The sequence below is a fragment of the Zeus faber genome (assembly GCF_960531495.2).
Source record: "Zeus faber genome assembly, chromosome: 4".
Taxonomy (NCBI): Eukaryota; Metazoa; Chordata; class Actinopteri; order Zeiformes; family Zeidae; genus Zeus; species Zeus faber.
This window is the reverse complement of record NC_137191.1, coordinates 6,471,233-6,496,842: the sequence shown is the minus strand read 5'-3', so window position 1 is coordinate 6,496,842 and position 25,610 is coordinate 6,471,233. Positions and strand designations below refer to the sequence as shown.

At 44.1% G+C, this 25,610-nt stretch overlaps 1 protein-coding gene across 1 annotated transcript in view; it reads left to right on the top strand.

Annotated features, from left to right (window-relative positions):
* LOC307228881 (VPS10 domain-containing receptor SorCS3-like) overlaps positions 1 to 25,610 on the top strand; it is a gene marked incomplete at its 3' end in the record, with an annotated part of 115,434 nt that overhangs the window by 32,469 nt on the left and 57,355 nt on the right. The window contains exons 3-7 of the mRNA XM_079998716.1: positions 13,069 to 13,142; positions 14,851 to 14,915; positions 15,078 to 15,196; positions 21,594 to 21,683; positions 22,500 to 22,679. Of these exons, the coding sequence (XP_079854842.1) occupies positions 13,069 to 13,142; positions 14,851 to 14,915; positions 15,078 to 15,196; positions 21,594 to 21,683; positions 22,500 to 22,679 (528 nt within the window). The remainder of the gene's footprint in view (positions 1 to 13,068; positions 13,143 to 14,850; positions 14,916 to 15,077; positions 15,197 to 21,593; positions 21,684 to 22,499; positions 22,680 to 25,610) is intronic.

Sequence of the window (25,610 nt, the reverse complement as noted above, 5' to 3'; positions counted from 1 at the left end):
TTGTATATGTATACAGTATACAGTATGTGTTGAGTTCATATGAATGGAGAGATATAGAAAATAGCTCTCGGCCATTTTTTATAAAATATATTCTTGAACAAAAAAATAAGAAACGTTGTACATGTATATCAAAAGGAATATTATCGGGTTTAATAATAGGGGTTTTAAGGATTAATAGTCCGATTTTTTTAGAGGGGTTTATTGGGTTTAATACAATTTTACAAGGTTTACTGTAATTGTATGATTTATAGGATTTAATAATAGGTTTTATAGGTTTTGACAGTGGGGATGATGGTGTTTAATAGTACGGTTTATAGAATTTAATAATATGATTTCTAGGGTTTGATAGCAGGCTTGATAGGGTTTAATCGTAAGGTTTAATATTACGTTTCGTATAAGTAACTGTATTTATATAGCACCTTTCAAGAGCAGAGATGTCAAAAAGTGCTTCACAGAGGAATATAAGCATAAACTTACATATATACTGTACATAAAACACAATTCAAACAGAAATAAGTAGAAATAGAAAAAATACACAAAGGTAAGTCTAAAGAAATGGCTTTTGAGCTGCTTTTTAAAGGTGTTCATAGTGTCCACAGATCTTACGTCCAAAGTTAGGGAGCTCCAGAGTTTAGGAGCCACAACCTCAAGGCAGGTGCCTGACCATGAATTAGACACTGAATTTGATGGGGAGCCAGTGAAGAGCAATCAGAATCTGTGTCACATGAGACCGTTTGGAGGACTTGGTCAACAATTTTGACTATACTTGTCAACGATCCAGGGATTTTTTTCTTCTGAGGCAGGTGAAAAGAGTGTTGCAGCAGGCAAGACGGGACGATATAAAAGCATGAATTAACATTTCCATCTCCGCTTGAGACACAATGGGCGTGAGCTTTGCAATGTTGCTCAGCGGGAAAAAGCAAGAGCGAATCAGATACTTGACATGTTGGTCGAGAGTCAGACCCCGGTCCATAGTGACACCTGGATTTCTTATGGAGGACTCCACCATCGAGGCAAGAGACCCAAGGCCAACCCTAATCTGGGAGACAAGGCTAGGAGGGGCCTAAATAAGGATTGCTGTTTTTTCAGCATTTAGCTGGGAGAAATCATCTGCCATCCAGTTTTTCTTATGGTCGAGGCAGTCATTCAAAACTGGCATATTAGCTATGGTTTGAGGTTTAAAAGAGACGTATTATTGAATATCATCTGCTTAGCAGTGATAGGAGAAACCTGTATGGTATGCTGTATGGTTTAATAATAGGGTTTACAGGACAAGTATGGTTTATTGATTTAATAATAAGGTCTGGGGTAAGGGGTCATGTTTAATAAGAAACTGGACAAGCTCATTTTTATTTGTCACCGCACACACCACAACAAATATACACTCAATTAATGAAGGCCGTGAGATTTTTTCCCCATCAAGGCTTGTCCTTCCTCCAGAGGCGTGCAGGCCAGGAGTGACGTGCAGCGTACAGGACCCGGGGACCAACTTCAGTGCCCATCGCTGGTCAGATGATGTTTCTAGTGGGGGTTCTTATGATATTGATATTATATGAAGGAAGCACCATGTGAGCACGGGAACAACATGCACACTCCACACAGACAGCCCCCTAATCCGGAGATGACCCACCGGAGCGAAGTGGCAAGAGCGCCCCAGGTGGGAATCAAACCCAGGACCTTCTTGCTTTGAGGCAGCAGTGCAACGAACTGTGCCAAGGAGCCACGTTAGTATGGTTCATAGGGTTTAGTAGTAGAGTGTAAAATATGGTTTGTCATGTTTGATTGTAATGTTAATGGGGTTTAATTGTAGGTTTTATAGGGTTTAATAATAGGGTTTTATGGTTTAATAGTATGGTAACGGTAGGCGGCTAGGGCGGCTGATTCTCCATTGAAATAAATGGATTTCAGTCAGTTGTGGTGAGTTGGAATCCTCCATCTCCTATTATGATCACAAAGAGGCCTGTTAAGAAGTCAACTGTTTTGCAAGCGCACGGACGCCATGGACCGAGCCCCCATGCACGTCCAAACTCAAACTGCAGCTTGAAAGGAGGAAAGATCTTAAAAAATGACAGAAAACTATCGTGGTGACAACAAAGAGAACGGGAATGTTTTATTTTTTTCTAAAACTTCAGGCGTCGCACATTCGTTCGAGATGTTTACAATTCGGCAAGAATGTCGTCGTCTGTTGCAATTGCGGCCTCACTCGTTGCCAAGTAGCCCTACTGTCTTAGTCGGAGTTTGAAGCGGGCTAAAGTGGTGCTGAAAAAAATCACTTTATGCGGTTGTCAAAAATGTTTGGTGGTGGTTGTGGAATCAAAGGTATTGCAACAGGGAGTGCTGTAGAAAAACATTAAAAAGCTGAAAATGTCATGAGAAATGTTGCATTTAGACTTTAAAATAACAATGCAGGGCTCTTTACGTCTTTTTTCATCTGTGTCGCTTGGGATACAAAACAGAGTATGTGTATGACATTGCATCTAGGACAGAGTTAGTCTGCTTCCCAAACGTTTTTCTACCACGGCACAGTTCTCATAGCACAGTGATCCGACAGCACCTGTTAACCACAGAAACAACATGTCACAAACATGTAGAAATGTGCTTGTTATTGTGGCCTACCAGCGGTTATCCATGCACAACTCGCGAACGATTCATTCGTATTGAACAAATCAATTGAATCACTCGGGAGTCTGGAGTCAATCGGGCAAACGGGTGAATCTTTGAAAATATTTACTGAACTAAATTAAAGCTCCAAAATAGGTCAAGGGATTTGGGATGATTAATATTGATTGTGACCGATTTGCACATTCCATCAAAATAAATAATGTGACAGAATTAAATAATTCCTGTAAGAACTTCCTCGACAACTTACGCCGACTGAATCAAACGAATGGAATGAACCGAATCTTAAAAGAATAGTCAAACATTTCGTCACCGCGACTAAAAGTTCCCCCTTTCCGTGCGGAAGGCGCTGGTCTTCCTTCTGGAATTTAAAAGGCAGGGGAAGCTCTGTCATAAAAAAAGTGGACTTTTTTTTTTTTTGGACAATACTTAGTGGCTTAGTCGCCCATTAGCATCACCGCGCTTTCTTGATCCCGCTCAGTTTAAAAGACTCCAGATGGTTCATTAGCGCCAGCCCGTTCCCAGTCCTCCTCCCTCGAGGGTGATCCCTGCCACTGTGCACTTTCCACGCCTCATAAACTCCGGAGCAGGGTTTGGGAAGAGCGTCCTAAAAACAGCCGCCCTCCCGCTCTTCCCCGCGTCGGAAGCCGGCACTGCCAGGTTAGGGTTAGAGAGCTACGCGGGCCTACACGGTGACTTTACGCTGACTTCATCGGGAGTTGTAAAAGCGACGTACGGTAATTGTGGGGAATGCAGCCGTTATCAGTTCCATAACTCGCAGCCTGAACATTGAAATTTCAATGTGTGGCTGTAACGTTTATGCTTCGATGTAAACAACCCGCTGAAAAATGCTTCCGCTGCGGGTTCTAGTGTACAAATGAACTAAGACAAGATCATTAATATTTTCAAATAAACATTCCTACAGTGATCTGAGCAAACCTTCTAATGAATAATAAAAATAATATTAGTAATGCTGCCGGCAGCAGTAAAGGGGGTCCAGCGTATTCGTTTTAGGTAATTATGACATTTCTCTTGATAATTTTGCTCAATGCAGCAGCATTTAAAAAATAATAAAGACTATTTCCTTTGATCAAAACATCATTTTGTGCCCTTCTGCAAACATTCTGAATCCTGTCCAGAATATTTAAACACTGAGACATACGGGGAATCAACACATAGATTGAGAGTTTTCCCCCGCCAGAGCCGCTCGCCCCGCGGAGCCGGGGAGGCGCGGCTGAGCCACTGGCCACTGACGAAGCCACCGGTCAGGGAGCTGGCCTGACCGGTGGTTAAACAGGTAGGTCGTTCAGTGAGGAGAGTTGTTTCTTGTGCAATCAGCGAGAAAATCCCCAAGTTGGCTACAAACATTGCCTGTGAAAAGTTAGACAAAACCAAAACAAGAAACTTCTTCATCATGAAAAACTGTTATATCCCCTGTTACAAATATCCAGGACAGTCCAACAAAATCAAATGTTTGACCAAAGGCTGAAATCGTGAAGGGATATTCCTCCTAGGAGAAGAAAAGTTGTAACGGTCAAAATAATCTGTGTAAGTGAGTCCTAATTTACTTAACTTCTGTCACTCTTTCAAACCATTTTTGGACTGTTCATAGTCCTCCATCTGTCCTTCAAATTGACATTAGTAGAACCGGCATCTTAGACCACTTCCCTCCGCCAAATTTTGCAACTGCAGTTTTTCACATCTGTGTCTCTTTTTCACTCCACCTCTTCTTTATGTGGACTGTCGTTGAAGTGCCGGAGTTTCTTTGTTCGTTTTTTTTTCGGGGCTGAACAGCTCCTTCGGTGCGGGTCTCCTTGGTTTCCTTTGCATCAGTGTAAAGTTGTTTCCATTTTTTAACTGGGCCCTTTTTGTTCCGAGCAGAGTCATTCTGTGGTGTATAACTACACTGAGGTGACGGACATTTTCCGAAGTTCAGGAGTGGGTGTCGAGTGAAGAATCTTGAATACACTCATCATCCACTGCGTTGCTGGAGCGGGAACTGGAGGCCGGTCGTTTCCGGGGCTTCCGCACAGGCGTCTTACTGACATCCATGATATCAAGTGGGTCCTCGGCATCTTCTGCCTCTGGCTCTTCGGTAACGGGGGGTTCCACGTGTCGCTGGCGATTATAACTTGTTCTCTGTTGCCGGGCTGCCGGTCTCATCTTCACTGGACGCCGCTGGGGACTCGGCTGGCTCTGCTGCTCCAGCTTCGCCCGCCTTCTCGTCTTCGAGCTGCTCTTCCTCTGGCTGCTGGAGGCACCCGGGTCTGGCTGTCTGGATCTGCGACCAGCTGACCGCAGTGTACCGTGGCCTCCTCTGCGGTGAAGCTGCCTCCGTGAGGGGATCTGCGTGACTTGGGGAAACAGCATCTGCCGCCAGTTCCTGCTCCGCCGGGGAGCCTCATGTGGAGCTGCCGGTGCAGGAGAGACGGCCCTCCTGTGGTTTTGCGGTGTCAAGGTCTTGCGAGCAGCTGACTGATAGCTGCAGGCACAATTTGTTGTTTGTCTCAGTTTGATCTCTTTCCACTTCTTCCTCTGGCCCAGAAAACAGCGTCTTGCATGAACTGTCAGACAAAGCCTTGTAAGCGGCCTCCAGTCTTTTCTTCTTGATCAGGTCACCTCGCACCAGCTGGACGGTGGCTCTTTAGGTTCAGGCTCAGCGCCAATTTCTTCTCGTTCCACAAGTTCCTTTCCTTTCCACAAGAATCCTTTCCTGGATAAGTTGTTTTGCAGCCTTGTGAAGAAAAGGTACAGAGTGTGGGTAGAGGCTTTCAAAATACTGTACCATCTCATCCATGAACTTTTGCCCTGCCTTATGTTTCCCAGCACTTCTATGGCTGGTTCCAAGGGGGTGACAGGGTCATCGGAATCAAATGAGTAGTCAAGTTTGTCATCCTAGTTTATCCGAGAGAGAAATCTCTGCACCCGCAGAAGTCGGGGTAGTTGCATTTTTTAAAGCGTCCAATGCCCGAAAAACGTAAAAATCCACGAGCCAGCGGTTAACTATACACTCAACATCAAACTGTTGGTTTTTCGGTTTTTGCAAGACTCTCAAGAGATCCTTGTGACATACCAGCTTAAATGACACCTCAAACTTGTTCGTAGCTTCTGTCATTGTTTTGTTCTTTTAGCCGGGTTGGACATTTTGGCTTTCAATGCATTGGACCCGTCTGTGATATCAGTCAAATTTGGTCGGTTTTCACTATTCTTTACTCCATATGTGAATTGGTTTGGATGAAACTTCAACCACGAGATGTTTGTGACATACCAGTTCAAACAAGATGTCAACCATGTTCGTAGCAGCTGCCGTTCTTTTGTTTCAAATAGTTTTAGGTTTCAAATGTGTATTTATTTGTTTATTATTATTATTATTATTATTATTATTATTATTTTATTATTTTATTTTTATTTTTTTATGAATAACGATTATTGAAATGTTTCTTCTTAGAATATTAATTAATAATAATAGAAGTCACCCAAAGTGCTTTACATTCATAAGTCACCAAACAGTGACAAACAATAAAAAATGGCAAACAAGCAAAATGCATTTAATAAACGTAGACTAGAAGAGAGAATATTGTACTTCTGGGAATGATCTTTGTGTTTTTTCCCTCATCTTTCTCTGTTTCAGACACAGAAATACCAAACAAGACAAGGATAAATTGCAGTTATACAATTATACAAAGTCTGTGACTATCACGATGCCCAAATAAATGAATAAAACACACAAGTTAAACCTAAAATTTTGCACATTAAAAAAAAAACATTTTTAGCATGAGACAGGTTGTATTAGTTGATTGCATCCTTGTATTGAAGTAATAACCCCCCATTTTCATTTTGATGGCTCTTATCGACAACTGATTTTCAAAGGAGCCGATCCATTATGGCTGTCACTGTGACACCGTATTCTGTTGGGAAATTTTGGTAGATCCACTCCACCCAAAATTGCAGTTCAAGAGGAAGTGTAATAACACAAATTATTATAAAAAGCAGCATTTACCGTCTCTGTGTGGCTGCATTCCCCTCCGGTGGGTTGATGAATTTGGACGCGGCAGTTTGCAATTCTGAATTGTTCACAAAGCGCACATTTGGGAATCGGCAAACACAACTTATCATTTGAATTCTCGAATGCAAAAAACAACAACACAGGATTCTCAAGCTGACTTAACACAGAGTCCAAAAACCACACTGCCAGAACCCTGTCCCCTAGTGTAGTGCATGTGTCGGGATCTTGCATCTCAAAATATCTCTGGAAAATGGGAGAGCTGGGTCATTCAGCATTTTGCTCAACTGGATAATTACCATTTTTATTGACTGGGAGTTTGAAACTGTCTTTATATATAGTCTTTGCAAGGTGCAAACAAATAAATATTTTTTTTTTTGTTTTATTTAACCTTCATTTGACAAGAAAAAGGTCTCATTAAGATGAAAAATCTCTTTTACAAGAGCGTCCTGGCCAAGACAGGCAGCAGCACAATTGCCAGGGTTGCCCTTGGAGACACGGAGGGAGCTAGAAGTAATACCTTCCGCCTGCACACACTGAGATCTGCCTGATAGATAATTATGGAACCAGCGGACGGTTTGTTCTGACAGTTCTACACTGATAAGTCTTTTCTTCAAATCTACAAGATCCACAGTATCAAAAGCCTTAGATAAGTATGGTAATGAAAAAGGCTGCACAAAGTTGCTTGTTGTCTTAAGATTCAATTTTACTACTTCAAGGTCCGCTGTACTGTAGTTGTGCTGTGTTGTTGTCCTAAAACCTAATACGAAACCAGATAAGATATTGTCAGTGGTTAAATACGCTTTCTGTTGTTCACTCACAAGGGATTCCAGAACCTTAACCGGGACAGGCAATTTGGAGCCGGGCCGATAATTGTTTAAGACTGTCGGGTCACCCCCTTTCAAAGGGGAAGAACAAAGGAAGATTTCCATATAAGAGGAATTTAGTTTGTGTCCAGGGAGCGATTAGAAAGATGTGTCAAGGTGTCAGGTGGTGCGATAAAATAAGCTGCTAGCTTTGGAAATTAAGTCTCCACGGTTATCAGGGCCTTCCGATTTTCTGGTGTCTAATGGTTTGAGAGTTTTTAACCCTTTATGCACCCCTGAGACTGTAACCGGATTAAAACTAAAGGATTGACTTACCGTAACATGACGGTCAGAACAAACATTCGGGGAATTCTCATGAGTAATGGTGAGAGAGTCAAACAAGGACCCAGAGGCAATGAAATGCTCATTAAAACAACCAAGCATTCCGGCCTTATCAGAGATTTTATGTGGGTCCTCGACAATGCGTGGAGGAAGCTCCATGCCATTTTTGTTTCCAGCTCCAGAATTTCAAGGGATTTTTTGCATTGTTTGAAGTTTCGGTGAGGAAAGGGTCAGCTTTGGCTTTTCTAATTGCAACTGTGCGTGCATTGCACAGTTGCCTGAAAAGCAGCCAGTCTGAATCAAGATTTGTTCTCCTGGTTATTTCCCATGGCCACCTTGCACTTGTGACGTGAACTTAAAAAAACCCAAGTGAGCCATGCGTTGTTTCTGCCTTTTACTCTGTACTTTCTGAGGGGAGCACGCTTTGTGTCTCCAACTCCAGTAAAACCATCATGAAATAATTTCCAGGCATTTTCATTGTCAGCAATACGGTTAATTTTCTCCCTAACAAAGTAAAACAGATCATGAAAAAACCCTTCACATAAAAAACCCGTACCAGAAAACGTTTCAAGTCACGCTTTACAATGATGCATGACTTGGTTTGGGGAATTTTTGTATTTATAACTGTGACAACAACACAGTGGTCACTAATGTCATTTGCAAATACAGAAGCAGCTGTGTATTTATGAGGAGCATCGCTTACAAAACGTTTTAAGATCATCAGATACTGGTTGTAGCCGGCTCCAGTTTAGATCCCCAATAATGACAGTTTCATTGAAATTCAGTTGCCACAGAAGCTGCGATAAAGAGCGTAGAGCTCCACTGACAGCTGAAGGTGTCTTATAGCAACCAATGACGGTAATATGGAGAGTTTTGGAGACCTAACCCTAACCCCAACCCTGATTTAGAAAAAAAAAGCACATGAATCATCCCGTGAAACTTACTTTTGATGAAAAACACCTCCGCCCCCTTTCGGGTCAATTAGTCCTATATACATTATAACCATCAATGCTAATGTCCTTATTCAGAACAGATATGCTTGGCCAAGTTTCAGATAAAACAATTACATCAGCATCAGTCGAGTGTGCCCACATAGGAACCATATCCGGTTTTATCGATCAAACGCATTCATTCAAATGGATGAAACCAAGACCAGTGCTTCATTTAAAATCGGCAGGTCCTTCAAAACTTACAGCAGAACCCGGGCCTGGATTGGGCCGAGATCAGCAGCAACAGAACAATTCATTACTGGAGGATTCTTTCCTAGGATTGACTTCTACCACGAAATCGCAATATCGACAGCTAATAGAAATGTTAAAAATTGTCTTGTAGAGCCACGGCACCGATCAGACGGGTCAAGCCCACGGAGACAGCGGAGAGGAACGGCGGCGGGGGCGGCGATTTGACGCCCGTCACACAGCCAGATGCGCACGTCCCCCCGGCATGCTGCGTCGGGGATTTGAAAGCCCTGCACGGGAGCTGTCAGCGTCCCGTGGAGTCTTCCACCAGCAAAATTAACAAACGCAGTACAGCAAAGAGCAGCGGCGTTGTACATTTCATTCCCAGTCGGTGTTGTAATAATCCCACCCGGGTCAGATGATGACGCCGCGCGTAAACAGGAAATCAAACCCAGCGAAGCAATGCTGTGGATGAAGGAACTGAATGAAATAAAATCGGGACCAGCTGGCGTCTAAGACAATTCAAATACAATCTCAGCACCAGTATCAGAGGCAAGGGGGAAAAAAAATCACTTTCCTTTACCATGGGAAGTTCGGGCCCATCAAAATCAAGCGGCGTGAGGGAGCTCCAAGCGGGAAACGGGCGCCACGGTCCAAACAGACGGAGCGATGCGGGATCGTCGATCTCGGGATAAATGTTCAGCTGTTTACCAGCTGAAAGGCAGCGTTTCCGGCAGCCCCATCGCCAGCAGCTCCGCGGAAAGTTCTTTAACGATCGCGGTGGCAGCAGAACATGGACTCCAGCAAGACTCGCCCAAACTGCCAGGCTGCGATGAAACTCTTACTCGCTGTGACTCAAGAGAGCCTTTAGAACCTTGTTAAAAAAAGATAAAGATTTTAAGGTTTACTTTAAGCGAATAAAATGCATTTAAATGCTGCCCAGGACAGCAAACGCAAACTTTTAGAGTAATACACACAATTAATACTAAAAGGGGTGTATTGAATGGTGAATAGGGCGACATCCAATGTTAACATTAATATCTACATATTTTTAATATACAGAACCTGTTTACTTTGTTTTAAGCCCGGCGTGAACACGGTTCTACAATAGTCTGTAGGAAATGTAGAGGAATTCTGGGGAATCAAAGTAAACACAATAAAGTCATAGAACAGCATATTAACTTTAATTCTGAAAAAGGATGAAACCGGTGCCTTTATATAAACATCGGATTACGACCATGTTTACGTGTCCATTGAGAGGAAATACACAAAAATGACACTTTTAAGGTGTTTAGTGGGAGGTTGCTGGAGCGGGGATTCGAACGAACTGAGAAACAACGTCTGATCATAGTTAAGAATCGATGTAAAATGCAGACCAATTAACGCCCGGTGCACATGCAAATTGCACTATATATACATAGCCGCCACGCGTTGTCAAGGGGAACGTGAACCGAACCCAAACGCCTTCAGAAATGACTATAACCAACACCTCAAACTTCATGCCCAAGACCTTCATCCACAAGAGCAGAGAATAAATGTGCTTCTTAAAGTCCGTCCGTTCAGTTTGTTTGGACAGACGCCTTAACGTTGTCAGCGTCGCCTCAGACGAACGCGCTCGTATTCAAGCAGCGTCCGGACGACGTCCTCGCGCTAAACCTCTCACTAATGACTTCCAATTACACGGGGAATGCATAAACAAAAGTGTTGTTTACTCTTCCCGCTTTGGGCCCCGTAGCGGGGCTGAATATCTCATGAAGCCCCGGCGGTGGCCTTGCTTCAGAAACGAGCGTTCCTCGGGGACGTCGCCCCCTAGAGGCCATGGCTTTGGCTCCAACTCGGAGGGTACGGCACGACTTCAGACTTATAAAAGACAGTGTGGCTGTCCCGATGGAGTTCAGGAAACTCTGAATAGTCGTTTAAAATGAACATTGAGGCTGCCTGCATGCAAAATTGTCTACAATTCTGGTTTTCATCCTCATGGATCTCATTTATAATTTACTGAACCGCTTCAAAAAAAAAAAGGGTACGTACCGCAGTTTTGTCGTACGCCTAAAAGGATATTCAAAGTGGCCATCCATGGAATGCTTTGGTTAGTACCATATTTTTGTTGAAAAGTGTCTTATATATCTAGCCGCGGCTTTATAAGAAACAGTCATTCAATGTATTTGTGATTTCACCAATCGGGCACGAGCGAGGAGTGAAAGGCAGCCGCTGTGAATTTGCTAAAGGAGCGTAGCTAGCTGTGGTCTGTGAACTGTCGATACGGATGAACATTCACACACTGCAAAAAAAACGAAAAAAAAAACTGAAAAGTAACCCCACCACCTCAAGTGAAACAACTCAATGGATCAGAAGACGGCACTTTGGAGAACAGGAAGTGACGTCTTAGAGCGAAGACGGGGGTGAACCTGGATGTATGGACATGTTTGAATGGAATTCTGGGATTGGGAGTGTAATCCACTCAGCACAGACGATCTGATGGATCGCCGCTTCAAAGCTGAATTCAGAGACGACATGTCCAGGATGTAGAGCAGCTAAACTGAGAGGGAATCTGGTCCCAAAGCGCCTCCAGTGGCGGCCAACCCGCCAGCCGGCTGCGCTCCATCTTGATTTATTGCCGTGGGCCGGAAACGATGAAGCTTAGTTTTACGACAGCTCTGAGGTTCTGGAATTTAACATGTCATAGCTGATGAATGGAGAGAGAGAGAGAGAGAGAGAGAGAGAGCGCGAGCGAGCGCCCGGTGGTGTCTAAAGTGGAGAGGGACTGCAGGACTCTCCGGGGCCAGATCTCCACCAGGGGGCCCCTTCCATTCAGTGGAGCTTGGCACCGATCAGTGATCAGAGATGCTGGAGGAGCATATGAGCGGGCACCAGCCATCCGCATCCCTGCTGGATCCGACAGAACAAGACGGATGGATGGATGATTCGATAGATGGATGGTAGATGGTGGGATGGATGAATGGTCGGATGGATCGATGATGGATGATTGGATGGATGGATGGTCAGATGGATGGATGGATGAATGGTCAGATGGAGGCGGGTCTTGATCAGCGTCACCGTCGATGCTGCATTCAATATTGTATATGGACACATGACTTTTCGGAGTTGATTGTATTTGCATTGGAATGGTTTTATGGCCGAGTCTGATATCCATATGTGGAAAGCATCACCATGGGCGTCCGATATGATTTGGAAACTGATCGCTGCCAAACACAAATACAGAGAGTTTGGTTCAAAGAGACGGTTTCTGCTGAAGGAAAAAAACCAAACTATTTGTTGACGTAAATATGTTTTGCTTTGCCCACGGAGTTCACAGATAAATTGCTCTATGTTGACAAATGTGCATCCTTTTATCAGACCAAAGTATCTGATCTGCTGCGATAAAAGGCAACAAGTACGAGGCATTAGCATATAGCGCAGGGCCCCGCCCGGCCAACCGCCTCGCTGGCTTGGAAGCAATTAACAACGGGAGGAAGCAGCGTGAGATAGGACGCCGTTTCTGCAACATCAATCAGCGTAATGAAGGGGACTGTACGCCCGTTATCAATTGTTTGCCAGACCATAAGGCGATCTAATTAGTGCAGCGAAAATTAGGCCACGGGCTCCGTTGCTGAACATACACCTGCGTATCCTGGCCAGGCTATTTATCGCAGCTTGGCCATTTAGTACCTGCAACCGATTCTTTAACCCTTCTGCCGCTGAGAAATTACCGTTGAGCCACTTTGGAGCGTTGCGCTATTCAGGTATTGAATTGTATTGAGTCCTAAACAGGGAAGCATTAGCAGCTGTACCTTTTCAACATCAGACATTTTTATTGTTTCCGTTAAGTGCTTCACAGCCATTTGCCACGTGCTAATTTGTGGTTGGAAAAGGAAGTGGGGTTGGAGATGGCGTATACGTATATGAGGAATTATATGTTCTCTTAAATGGCCAGTTGCCAACGATAATGGCCTCCAGCCTATTTTATGGCCCCATGTGACTTAACCGCATACCCGACTATTATTCGCTCGCGCTTCAAGCCCTCAACGCTCGAATGGCTCTGGATCTAATTGCGCGGCGAAACGGAAGCGATCGCGTACGGTGAGCTGGACGAGACTGAGCTGCTGATGTTCCTCCACAGCTCTACAGCTCCATGGACTTTGGGAGGAATTGGCAGCTTGTCCATGAGCACGTCACGCCCAACAGGTTCTACTGGTGAGTGATTCGTTCTTATCTCTCATCCCCTCTTTTGCTTCTACACCTGCCCGCCCTCCCGACCCGCACCCCACCCGCACCCCACCCGCCGCCACCTCCGTTTGTTCCTTCTCTTCTCTTTTTGAACTCGTGGAGGCGGAGCGTAGAGCGCGTCGTGTCCATGGCGTTGAGCGAGCGGCAGCGACCGACCCCGAAAACCTCCTCTTTGGAATTCTGCTCGTTCTAGGGGCCGTGAAAAGATTGGAACGGAGATTTACTAAATTCGTCTCCTGGTGAAAGCAGCGAGACTACAGTAATGCCCCTCAGCGTTTCAGCGTAACCCGCTATTTTAGTTTTATCTTGTCAGACTGTCGGGGTTGTACACCAAACTTTACCGCAACAAACGCCTCGTGGACGAAAACATGCTTGGCCGATGTCGCCCGGACTAACAACAATAATAACACCTTTCACACCCATGCCACTTCTCATCCCCACTCCTCTTTCTCCATCCCCCTCTCTCTCTCTCTCTCTCTGCCCCTGCAGGACCTCTCTCCCTCTCCCGTGTCTGATAGTGTGTACTCATCAGCGTCGTAGGCCCAGATCCAGGGCCTTCTTATTGCGCTTTTATCTTCCTGCGGGGGCTCGGGGCTCGGGGCACTGCGCCCGTAAGCCCCTAGATCCCCTCCCCTCTGGCTGGCTGTGGCTCCCGGGGATTCTTCTTCCTCCTCCTCCTCCTCCTCCTCCTCCTCCTCGCTGACTTAGCATAGCATCGTGCAGTAATCCCTAATAATGTGCCGAATCTGTCGCTGACTCGCCACCTTCCTTCGCTTCTGAAGCGTCTGTCAGGGACATCTAAACTCCGATCCCCCGGGTGGCATCCCTCCATCCCTCCATCCATCCCTCCTCCCGTTGGCTGCCTACAGACAACCGCTTCATCGGCCTCCGCTAAATGGAACAGCGTCGCAATGGGAAAAGCTGGATCCGTCCCATGTAATTTGTGATGGGTGGAATGAACAACAGATATGGAGTGCAGCAGCTCGCTTTTTAGGCTGTTGGTCCTCCAGCATCCCGGTGCGGGAACAGGGCATTACATGTATTTATTAATTAATTTATTTTTATTTTTATTATTTATAGTTGTTTGTCTTTTTTTTTTTAATATATATTTCAATTTATTTTTTATTTTCTTTTTTAAATATATATATTTTTTATTTATTATAGTTATTTTGTAATACTTTGTAATATATATATGTATATATATATATATACTGTATATATAGAAAGAAAAATAATATTTTTTATATTAATAATTATTATAACAAAATGTATATATACATGTTTTATTTTTCATTATTTATGTATTGGTTAAAATCTATATTTAATACATATTATTTTATAATTATATATATTATTTAATATATTTAACATATTATTGTGAGTCATTGGCATCTTGTGACATGTGGGGGAGAGCATACTTTTTTGGGGAGGAAAATCTTCTCTCCATCCCCCCTTTACCGTTGGATGGTACATCGCGAGGTAACACTGGAGCATCATACCTCCTCCATTCCACTTCCCCCTCTAACTTCACGTCCATTCCTCTCTGCTTCTGTTTCTTTCTTTTTCGATCCCTTTGCGTTCCTCCTCTGGTGTCTCTAGGAATCCCCCTCTTATGCGTTTCTTTATATTTTTTTTCTTTTCACCTCCTCCTCCTCCTCCACCCCCCCTGATGCAGGTCGGTGTCAGGTCTGGATAAGGAGCTGGACCTGGTCCACATGGAGGCTCACACCACGGATGGAAGTAAGTCAGATGGGGGTGAGAGAGAGGGCGAGGGAGTGAGGGATGGAGCGGGGAGGGAGGGAGAGAGAGTTTTTAATAAAAAATGACATTTATATACTATATTCACCCATTGACAGATGATATTCTGTACCGCTGAGCGTCCATGTTGTCTTCCCGTGGCAGACGTTCAGTATGTGACGTGCAGGGCACAGACGTGCACGGAGCCCAACAGGAACTACCCCTTCCCTGGGTACATCGATATCAGCTCCCTGGTGGTCCAGGACGACTACACCTTCATCCAGGTGGGAGGAGCGGATGGTTCGATGGATGGGTTGATAGATATAGAGATGGATAGATGGATGAAAACATGGATGGATGGATGGATGGATGGATATATGGATAAATGGATGGCTGAATGGATAGATGGATGGATGATTGATAGATGAATGGATGGCTAGATGGATGGACGGACGGATGGATGGATGGATGGATGGATAGACGCATCCATAGGGCGCCATCCCGAGGGGGGCTCGAAGAGGGAGCGATCGTGGCACAATTTGCGCACCTGTCTCCCTCTCGACGATAGTGACGGTGCCCACTGCGCACCAGCGTAGCGTGCCCACGCTCCACGGTACTGACGGCGCCAACCCAGGCACGGTTGGCACGCCACAACAGTGTGTTTTAAATTTAGACGTGGGTTATTTTATTTTAATCGGTTTGCCTTTGGAACAAAAGAAGCACGTAATGGGGACACTTTCTCCGTCACTCTCTTACTAAATTGACAAAAAACAGGAACATTTACAAAAGATTCTTCCAAAAAACATTTAATAATTCACGTACAACAAAACTGCTGCTGCCGTCTTTAATAATTCACGATTTTTTCTTCTTAGGTTATGTTTATTTTCGCTCTTCGTGTCCTTTAAAACATTTTTTTTCTATTTTTTCGCTGCCTGAGCATTCCATGTTGTAAATGTTCCACTGTCATAAAGGCAACTGAGACACGTGCGTTGTCTGTGAAATAACACAATTTATCACATAGATATACTGTAGAATGGGTGGTGCATGACGCGGGGAAAACATGTAAAATCCACATATTTTAAAGTCTACATTGTTTTTGGTGCGCGGCCGGGGTGTTTTTAAAATATTCATCCCAGCTGCTGCCTGGCGTGTCTTATTAATCATCATTTGTGTGAGGGGAGAAATCTGAAATGGTAATGCTCTGAATTATAAAGAAATGTCGGTGCAATTTTTGGGTGTTATGTTTTAATTTCTCCCCTGCCATGAACATTATTTACTTTGACGTTTTGCTAATGAGGATTCATGCATTTAAAAGTCAACGGGAAAAGTGGAATTAATGACGCTGCGGCTTCCCTGCCGCGCCGGTTTTTATCTGAATTTTCAAGCGCCGGCGCTGCCCGCAGTCCGACCTCTGACCTCTGTGTCAGCGCTTCCTGTTGCTGTGATTGTGCCCTGTCACTCTGTCGATCCAGGCCTTGTCAAAGCGGTTTTAATACCTCAGGAATGCAGTGTTGCAGCTCTTTGAAATCGTCCCAAACATCTACTTGCAAAGATTTAATCTCATCAGCTCCCAAAACGTCCTTTGGTCCAAATGTGTTTTATTCTTCTTTACTATATTTTTCTTGTGTTTATTTCCTTGATTCTGTTTTTGCATTTGATGGAAGGTACAGATACAGTTTATTCTATATGCTCTTCAAACAAATTGGATTTGGCCCTGAAACACTATAGATAGAGATACATAGATAAATGTATAGATGGATGGACTTCGAAATTAACAAGTTGACAAAATATGAAATAAACCCAAACAATTACCAATAAAAAAATATGGCAATGAAACTATGAAAATCAGTAATAATAAACAAAAATAATAAAACAAATGCACAAGATAAATTCTGCAAGACCTCCAGAACTCCTGTATTCAATAACAAACACTTTATTTAAAATGTTCCCCTGTCATAAAAATAAATGAGACATATTTTCTCTGAAATAGTGTCATTTATCACTAAGATATAGAGCAGGATGATGCATGACACCGGGGAATTGGGTAAAATCCATATATTTTCAACTCCATTCTCTCTGGGATCTGGCTTGACTGTTTGTGATTCAGTTATTTCGTTCCAGGATGACAGCAACTAGCATAAAGTCCAGGGAGGGTCTAGGATGTGGGAGGATAACAGATAGGTTTGTAATAGATAACACCCAAACTGCTGATGCCAGGTTATACAGAACCAACAGCCTGGCTGGGTGCCCTTCCATCAGGACCGTGGGAGTGTGACACACTCCCAGGGATTCAATCGAGCTACATGAGATCAAGCTGCAGATAATCCTGAGGTGTGAGGGCTCCATCGTAATCCAGCCGGTCACACACACGGTGGTAGGGAACTGGAAACATGTTCCGAGGTGAGACCCTCTCACCTTATCAGCCGAGGAAAATGAGAAACAAGATCCCCAACAACACCTTCTCTGATGACATCAAGATGAAGCTTGGGCTCAACAAGCATGGCCTCTTCGTCAAGGAGGGTGGGATCGGCAGAAAGGGTGGACTACAACTAAAGCTAGGGCCACATTACGTGATTTTCAAGGCCAATTTGGCAACGATTTAAGACTTGTGTCCGGGGTAGCCTGGGGTGGTACAGGGAAGCCCGGGGTGGTACAGGGTAGTTTGGGGTGGTACAGGGTAGCCCGGGGTACTCGAGCTATAGAGTCGTAGCAGTCGTGTTCGTGTGTGTGTGTGTGTGTGCGTGCGTGCGTGCGTGCGTGCGTGCGTGCGTGCGTGCGTGCGTGCGTGCGTGCAAGACTCGAAACTGTCGCTATCGATCCCAATGGGCCAGGTCACGATTCAATCAAACATGTTGGATTTTATCGCGCTAGTCTTTCCAAAATCCTTTTGTGTGTGCGCATCAAAAGCCTCCAATTGCAATGGCAATTTTCAACAGCCAATGAGAAGGTGCGCCTGCAGGTTGGCGAAGCCAAAGAAATCAGTAAGTGGGCGAGTATGGACTGGAAAGCAGCGACTTGTGGAATCGTGGTGACTCATGAGGGTCTGATTCGTGGATAATGTCGGCGCTGCGACGTCGCCCCACAAACAACCACAGTGGCGAGCTGAACGGCATCCATGTTTGTTTTGGTGTGAAAAAAGCTACTGCAAGATATTTTCCCTGTCGCGGGAAGACACATTCTCGCCAGTGCTGGAGTACCAAAAAACTCTGTCTCACGTCTTTCGATGCTCGTCAAGGACAGCAGCCCTGTGTGTGCGCAGAAGAGACTGAGAATGTGTTAAATGTGCACAGATACATCTGTTCATTGTCTTTCACGTAATGTGGCCCCAGCTTAGCTTTCCACATCTCTGAGATGTACCTCAGAGATGTGGAAAGTCTAGATACATGCACTGTAGCTCAGCGTGTGGTAACAGCCAGACGGCATTCCAGGTGAGGTCAAGCAGTCTGGTCAAGTTTATTTATACAGCCCTTAATCACAGAACAGTGTGAAACGGCTTCAAAAGCTTCACAGTTCACATAGAAATCAACAGAATCCCTTAGCTGGTGACAAAGAATATAGCCAGTCCTGCGGTCCGGACTCGCACAATTTATGCCGATGCAAGACCAGTGATAAGCGTCCCTGGAGGAAACTGCTAAAACTCATCCACAGAAACTGAGGAGGAAGATGAGATGTTAGAAATAGGTCGGCGGTCAATCTGGCCGGTCAATAGGTCCACTAAGCAGGACCAGGACAGGTGTTGTGCCTATTAGACAAAATGGAAGAACCCACCAACATCCTGGAAGACGCGATGGGCCCCTCCCAAGCACCGTATAGGATTTCAAGAGACGGGTGGAGCGGATGTCCAAGCCTCCACAGAAGCCCTCGTTACCACAGCACATCGGCACGGTGGATGCGTGATGTGAGCAACGTCTCAGCCGTGGAAGATCCATAGGCGCCGGGTCCTGGGACTAACAAGGAGTAGAACCGGATGTCACGGGCGACACCCGAGGAGCTGTCGACCTCAGCCCAAAAGATCCTGGGACGTCTGCAGGGAAGGCAGAAGGCAGCCCCCCCCACCCCCGACTCTGCGTCCCCCTGGAGAACTGGATGGAGCTCAAAATATCTAAACGACAACCAGCATACTGTCGGACAAAATGACAGAACGCAGATAGAGGAGTTGCAATGATGGGCTGGGCGATATAACTCGATGACGTCGATATCCTGATGTGATTTATGAAATGATAGTGACATGGATAAATGCCGTTCTTAAAGGCTGCAAATTCTCTGAACTTCAGTGACTTTTCTAGCCGTTCTAATATGATTCCCAAATATTTCTTGTGTGTGCAAATGTCTTGTAGATATGAAAGCACCGATAGCCATGTCCAAAATATTGTCAAATTCTCTAGGTATTCGTCAAAAGGTTTGGAGAGATTCCATTTTGTCAATTTTGCCCGTTCCTAATAGTGATAGTAGTTACGGTTATGTGACTTATAACACCACCTTCATTTCAAAGCGAAGACCTACAAAGTGGATTTCAGAAACCTGCCTCTCCTGAACCACCTTCAGGCAGCTCCAGGCCCCCGCACCGGCACTTGGCAGCGTACAAGACACAGATGTACGGTAGACTCCTCCCCAGAGGATTCTCCTGTTTCCCATGTTTGACCTCTCACGAGAGTCAAAGGAAACCCACGACCGCTCAACCCCGACCTCCCAGACGATCCCGGCAATGCAACACTTTAAACGTGTTGCATCACAGACCGAAGACCCGCGAAAGGGATGGAGGCGGATGGCGCCGCAGGCTGGGAAATCGATCGTACCAGTTCTCCCTAAAGTTCAGACCGCCTCGGGTCGGCCAAGCATCGAACTTCTGCTTCCGTGCTCCATTGGGTGCCGGTGCATTCTGTTAGCTTAGCTCAAATTGCTAGCCTCCATTCCCTCTGTCAGGCGGAGCACCAGTAAAGCAGTAGGTACATGGAATGTTCTGTACCGAGGATGATAAAATGTATTTTAAGCTGTGAAACTGATTTAAACGTGTCTATAAAATCATATAATTAATACTGATTATATTTCTATATAACAATATTCTGTAATTGTAATAATATTGTAATTACACAGAGTGCAAAATACACAATGACAATCGGGGGGGGGGTGTGTTAAACAGTGACTCTGACTCCCCGTTACGCAGGGTTACGCACGGGGCTTTTTGTTTTGTTTCATGCAATTAGAAAACAGAGTAAAATAAATAAGTCTACGATAAAAACACACACTGTTTTTATTTGCTTTGTTGGGAAAAAGGATGGCTCTGATCCGAGCAGCGGACCGAGTCCGCACGGTGCACGATGCTCAGCGCGGTGGTATGGTCCACATGAGGGGTCAATGGATGTATGGCAACATTCTTCCAGGCCTGAATATGGGACATATTGTAATGCTCACGATTACAGGTAGCATGGATATATAAACGTTTCGACACCCCCCCATGACATGTTGTTTTTACCTCTTTTGGGGGGGGTCCAAGTCTTAGTTATGGAGGTCAGACCCCCCCCCAATCCCCCCCGTTACTCTAACTATGTAATTACATTGCAAGCAAGCATGGTAATCTTTTAGTAATAATATAGATATAAATTATACTTACTCATTCGTTGATATCCACGGACTGTATTATTGTATACATTTGTATTTATCCATCTAAATGTATACTTATATATACCTATACTTATTTTTGTACTATTATATATTTTATACCTTATATATGTATACCTTTTACCTGATCCTAGCCTTTAACTTAACATATCCGGTTCATCGAATCCCTTTATTTATATTCGGTATATATATATATATATATATATATATATATATATATATATTTTTTTTTTTTTTTTTTTTTATATTTGGCATATTTTTTGTGTTTTATTTGGATATTCTTTTTGCATATTTGGCTGTTTTTGTTTTATATATACTAATAATATATTACATTATTTGTATATATAATTTTTGTCATGTTAATGCTAATGACTTGACCAAATGTACAAATTCTGATTCTGATGGAGAAGTGTATAATACATCTGCAATTTGTCAGACAGTGTCCTTGTGTTTCTCTTTCTTCATGTGTCTCAGAACAGTGCGTCTGAACCAGAAAACCCTGTTGGCAGCGGCTGTGTGTTTGTGCTCGTGGCCAACAGCTCAGTGTCTTTGCACTGGGCCTAAAACGCTCCGGTTCTAGACAAGACCTGAGCGTTGGTCAAGTTACTTAAAGATTTTCTCTGCGAAGAATAATGAGGCTATCGATTGCCCTATGAGGTATTTACCAAACACGTGGACACCGCGTGGAGCGGTGACACCCGAGAGGGGATCAGCATCCCCTGGGAACCGCACGCTTCATTGGACAAGTTTATAAAATAAAAAAAAAAAAAGCCCCTGGATGACTTGTGCATTTAAATGCACTGAGATTTTGCAAGGTTTGATGTGAAAAAAACATAGAATTCAACTTATAAAAAATGAACAATGCAAATTTGCAAGGCTGTAAATATTCATCAATTCCAGCCAGAATAGCAGATCTGTGTCTGACAGTTTTCCATTTCCATTTTAGTAGGCCATAATAATAAAAAGAATACATTTGTGAATAAAAACTCCAGTGCCATGTTGAGTGATCGGCGGGAGTAGTATTATTTTATAAAAATACATTTTATTTTTTATGTATCACAGGTTCCTACGTCAGGCCGAGCCAGCTACTACGTGTCCTACAAGAGAGACCCGTTCATTCAGATCAAACTGCCCAAATACTCCTTACCTAAGGTCAGTAAGAACAGGAAACGTAAGAACGGGAAACACTGACTTTTTTTCCTTCTTCTTTCAATGTAATTTTTTATGTTTATCTAAACATCTAAGCTGTTGAAACATCTGTATTATTTTACATATTTTACTTTTGAACTAGTATTATTTAATTTACTTATTTTTTAAGATAACACTGTAATTACCTGTCCAAGAGACCTTTTTTGAGTTGTACCAACTGCTTCATGGAGGTATTTTCAACACATTCCCCCATTGACCCCACCTGTGACCTCCAAGGCCTCTAATCCGATCCAATCAAATCCAATCTGATCTAATACAATCCAATCTGATTTGATCTAATCAAATCGAATCTGATCTGATTTGATCTGATCTAATCCAGTCTAATCTAATCTAATCTAATCTAATCTAATCTAATCTAATCTAATCTAATCTAATCTAATCTAATCTAATCTAATCTAATCTAATCTAATCCGATCCAATCAAATCCAATCTAATCTAATCTAATATAATCTGATCTGATCCAATCCAATCTGATCTGATCTAATCTGATCTAATCCAATCTGATCTGATCTGATCTAATCCAATCTGTTCCAATCGAATCTAACCTAACCTAATTTAATCTAATATGATCTGATCTGATCTGAGTTGATGTAATATAATCTGATCTGATCTGAGTTGATCTAATCCCATCTAATCGAATCTGATCCAATCAAATCGAATCCAATCTAATATAACCTGATCTGATCCAATCCAATCTAATCAAAATTAATCCGATCAAATCCACTAATCTAATAGTCTAGTCTAATCTCTCTCCACCAGGATTTACACATTGTGAGCACCAACGAGAAGCAGGTGTTTGCGGCGGTGCAGGAGTGGAACCACAACGACACCTACAACCTGTACCTGTCCGACACCAGGGGCATCTACTTCACCCTGGCCATGGAGAGCATCAAGACCACCAGGGGCATCGGGGGCAACCAGATGCTGGACCTGTACGAGGTGGGTGGCGGCTAATACCACCAATCAAATTATGTAGATATTGAACATTAATGGATGGGGCACAGAACGTAAACACAGAGAAATACTGAAAATAAATTTGATTTAAATAGATTACATGTAGTAGTAATAGTAATAGATAGATAATTAGAGATAGATGGGTAGATGGTAGATTGATGGATATATATAGATTGATAAACAGATAGATGGATAGATAGATAAATAGAGAGAGGGATAGATTGACAGATAGATAGACAGATGGATGGATTATTGGATACAGTAGGTGGAGGGTTGGATAGATGGATAGATTTATTCTTTATTCCTCCCCGGAGGGAAGTGTGTGTCACTGTGACTCACATAAAAAAATAGGGAATAATATTAAAATGATGCTCATAAAAATAGATTAAAAGGGTAAAAGTTAAGTTATGTATAACAAACCTGGGAATTAGCTGAACGATTGGCACCGTTCAATAAACCTCAAGATTCAATTAGAAGATAGAAAACGTAAAAAAAACAACAAAAAAAACAAATGGAAAATGGAGATTTATTTTTTACTGTCTCCTGCAGGGCTTCTGTATTTTCCTGCCATTGTTTTGAAAATAATAGTCACGCGTGTTGGGCTTCTCATGAGCGCGTGAAGCAGAAGCCCTCGCGCTCGCTCCCTAGTCAAACCATGTGCGCCGCAGATCATCTCCACCACCGCGGGAATCCGTAAAATATCTTTAATTGGGTTCCGGTCCACGCGTCTCCGGGCTCGTGGCGGGCCGGGCCTCACTCTTCTCTCGCCGCTGAATCCATTTCATAATTCATCTCCGCGCAGGTATCACCGCTGCTGACGGGCGGGAGATATTGGACAGTGGCACTGGCAGAGGCGGTAATAAGCCATGGTATTCCTGTGCCGCGTGTGGGAGGCGTCCTCCGCATCGCGATGTGTGTGTGTAAAGCACATGTTCTCATGTACACCTGTGCATGTACGGTACAACGTGTGTCATCAGGATTGTGTGTACGTCTGCACGTGGGGATGCACTCCGTGTGTCTGGCTGGGCATCAGACTATAGACAGAAAAGGAAACGTGGCGTCCGTCTGGAGGCGATTTCAAAGCCTCGGGTTTGGCTTTGCGCTCGCTGCGGTATTTGTCAAGGTGTTTAAGGCAGCGGGGCGGTGTCTTGGTGCCACGGGGTGAGGCGGGGGAAATCGCCAGTGCCGTTCCTTCTCCTGTGCAGCAGGAGCTGTCAACACGCCGCAATTAGACTGGATAAGCAGCCAATTTGTTCTCCCACAACCAAACCGAAAGCGCTCCATTTCAGACGTACCCTACAACCACTTTTATACAGAGATCCTGCAATATTGCCGTAAACAACATCCATCATTATGCTGGCTCTGCCTTTTCCGCTCCAAACCAAACAAAGGCAGTATAAAGCCGCCGCGCCCGGTCTGGGATTTTGGATCGTCGCTGGCTTTCCGGCATAACGCCGAGGCCCTGGAGGCGTGACGTGCGCGCAGCAGCGTCAGCCTCTAGTGTGACGTGTAACATGCGGTTGAGGAGAGTCACACCGATTTGATAAACGTATTGTTTGAAATGATGAAATGATTTTGAATTACTTAATTTAATAAATTAAGCTGTGGGTTGTGAGCGCGGGGGGGGTTCGCTCACAGCTCACCCCTTCCCCCCCGTGTTTCTAAATTTGAGCCAAATTTGAATGTATTCGATGAAATTATATAATAAAGCAGACAAACTCGAATGGGATTATAGAGGAATATCTGCAGCTCTAATAGGTTTTAAGGTTAATTTCGACAAGGCGTAGCTTTGAATGGAGTTTTTTATTTATTTATCTTTCCTACGACGAACCGACCAGCGAAAAACTTGCGCCCCCGTCCCGGCACGCCCGCCGAGCCATTTACGCACAGCGGCGTCTCAGCCCCGTTTCGGGCTCTGCGACTACATCGCTGTCGGCTCCGAGGCGGATCAACAGTGCAACCCCCCTTCCGTGTTGGACGCGGCGGGAAAAATGGAGCGACATCACCGCCTTGAAGCGGCCGTGTTAAAGGGGCTTATGAAAGCGCGCTTTGCAGGCCTAATGTTCCTGGGAACTACTATAATCCCTCTCAGAGCAGGAGAGCCAGGGGGGCAGTGAACATTTGGTTCCTCTTCCTACAGTTAATTTCTATTTCCGCGAGCGATCCGTTCTTCCATCTCCCAATGAGTTGAATGTTTAATTTTGGCGCGACTACAGTCATGCAAATGAAGGAAGAAAAAAAAATGACGCATTAGATGACAGCAGCTCCTTTTAATCACGAGCCTTTTGTTGCCCAAACCAAACTCTGCATCGCTGCAGAACTTCGGTTATGGGGGACGATTTGGCAGGTGGCTCCACTCCCTCAGTGCTATCTGATGGGCCCAGCGCTACTCCCACAAATCAATTTCCTTCCTCTTGATTAGCATCAATCAGCTTTGTGTGATTGATTGATGCTGCAAACTGCATTGTTGCTGCTGGAAAGCTCTACGAATCCCATCTGCAGCGCGTGAAAATAATGCAGCGTTACCTCATCGTTGGCCCCTTGGGACACCTACAGTTGCTGCCAGATAGTCTTGATAGATTTCTTCACTACATTTTTAGAATTTTATTGATAACATTTTTGGCACAATGTGGCCCGCAGCATTATAGAACTGATACTGCTGACTAAAGGCTGTGGAATAAATCCATTGGCATTAATTAATAGCATGGACAAAGGGAAATGTTTTGGATTATCATTACTCATGGACAAGGATGTTTAAAATCAATGAAGTAATGCGTTTTGATGGAACATGGATAAGTGCATCCCCCACACCGCCCACTCAGCGGAGGGACTCCACATGGAGCAGGAAGCAGATGGATGGACGGCGGACTGGAATATACGTTTTTGAAATATGGTATTCATGAGGCGGAATGTATT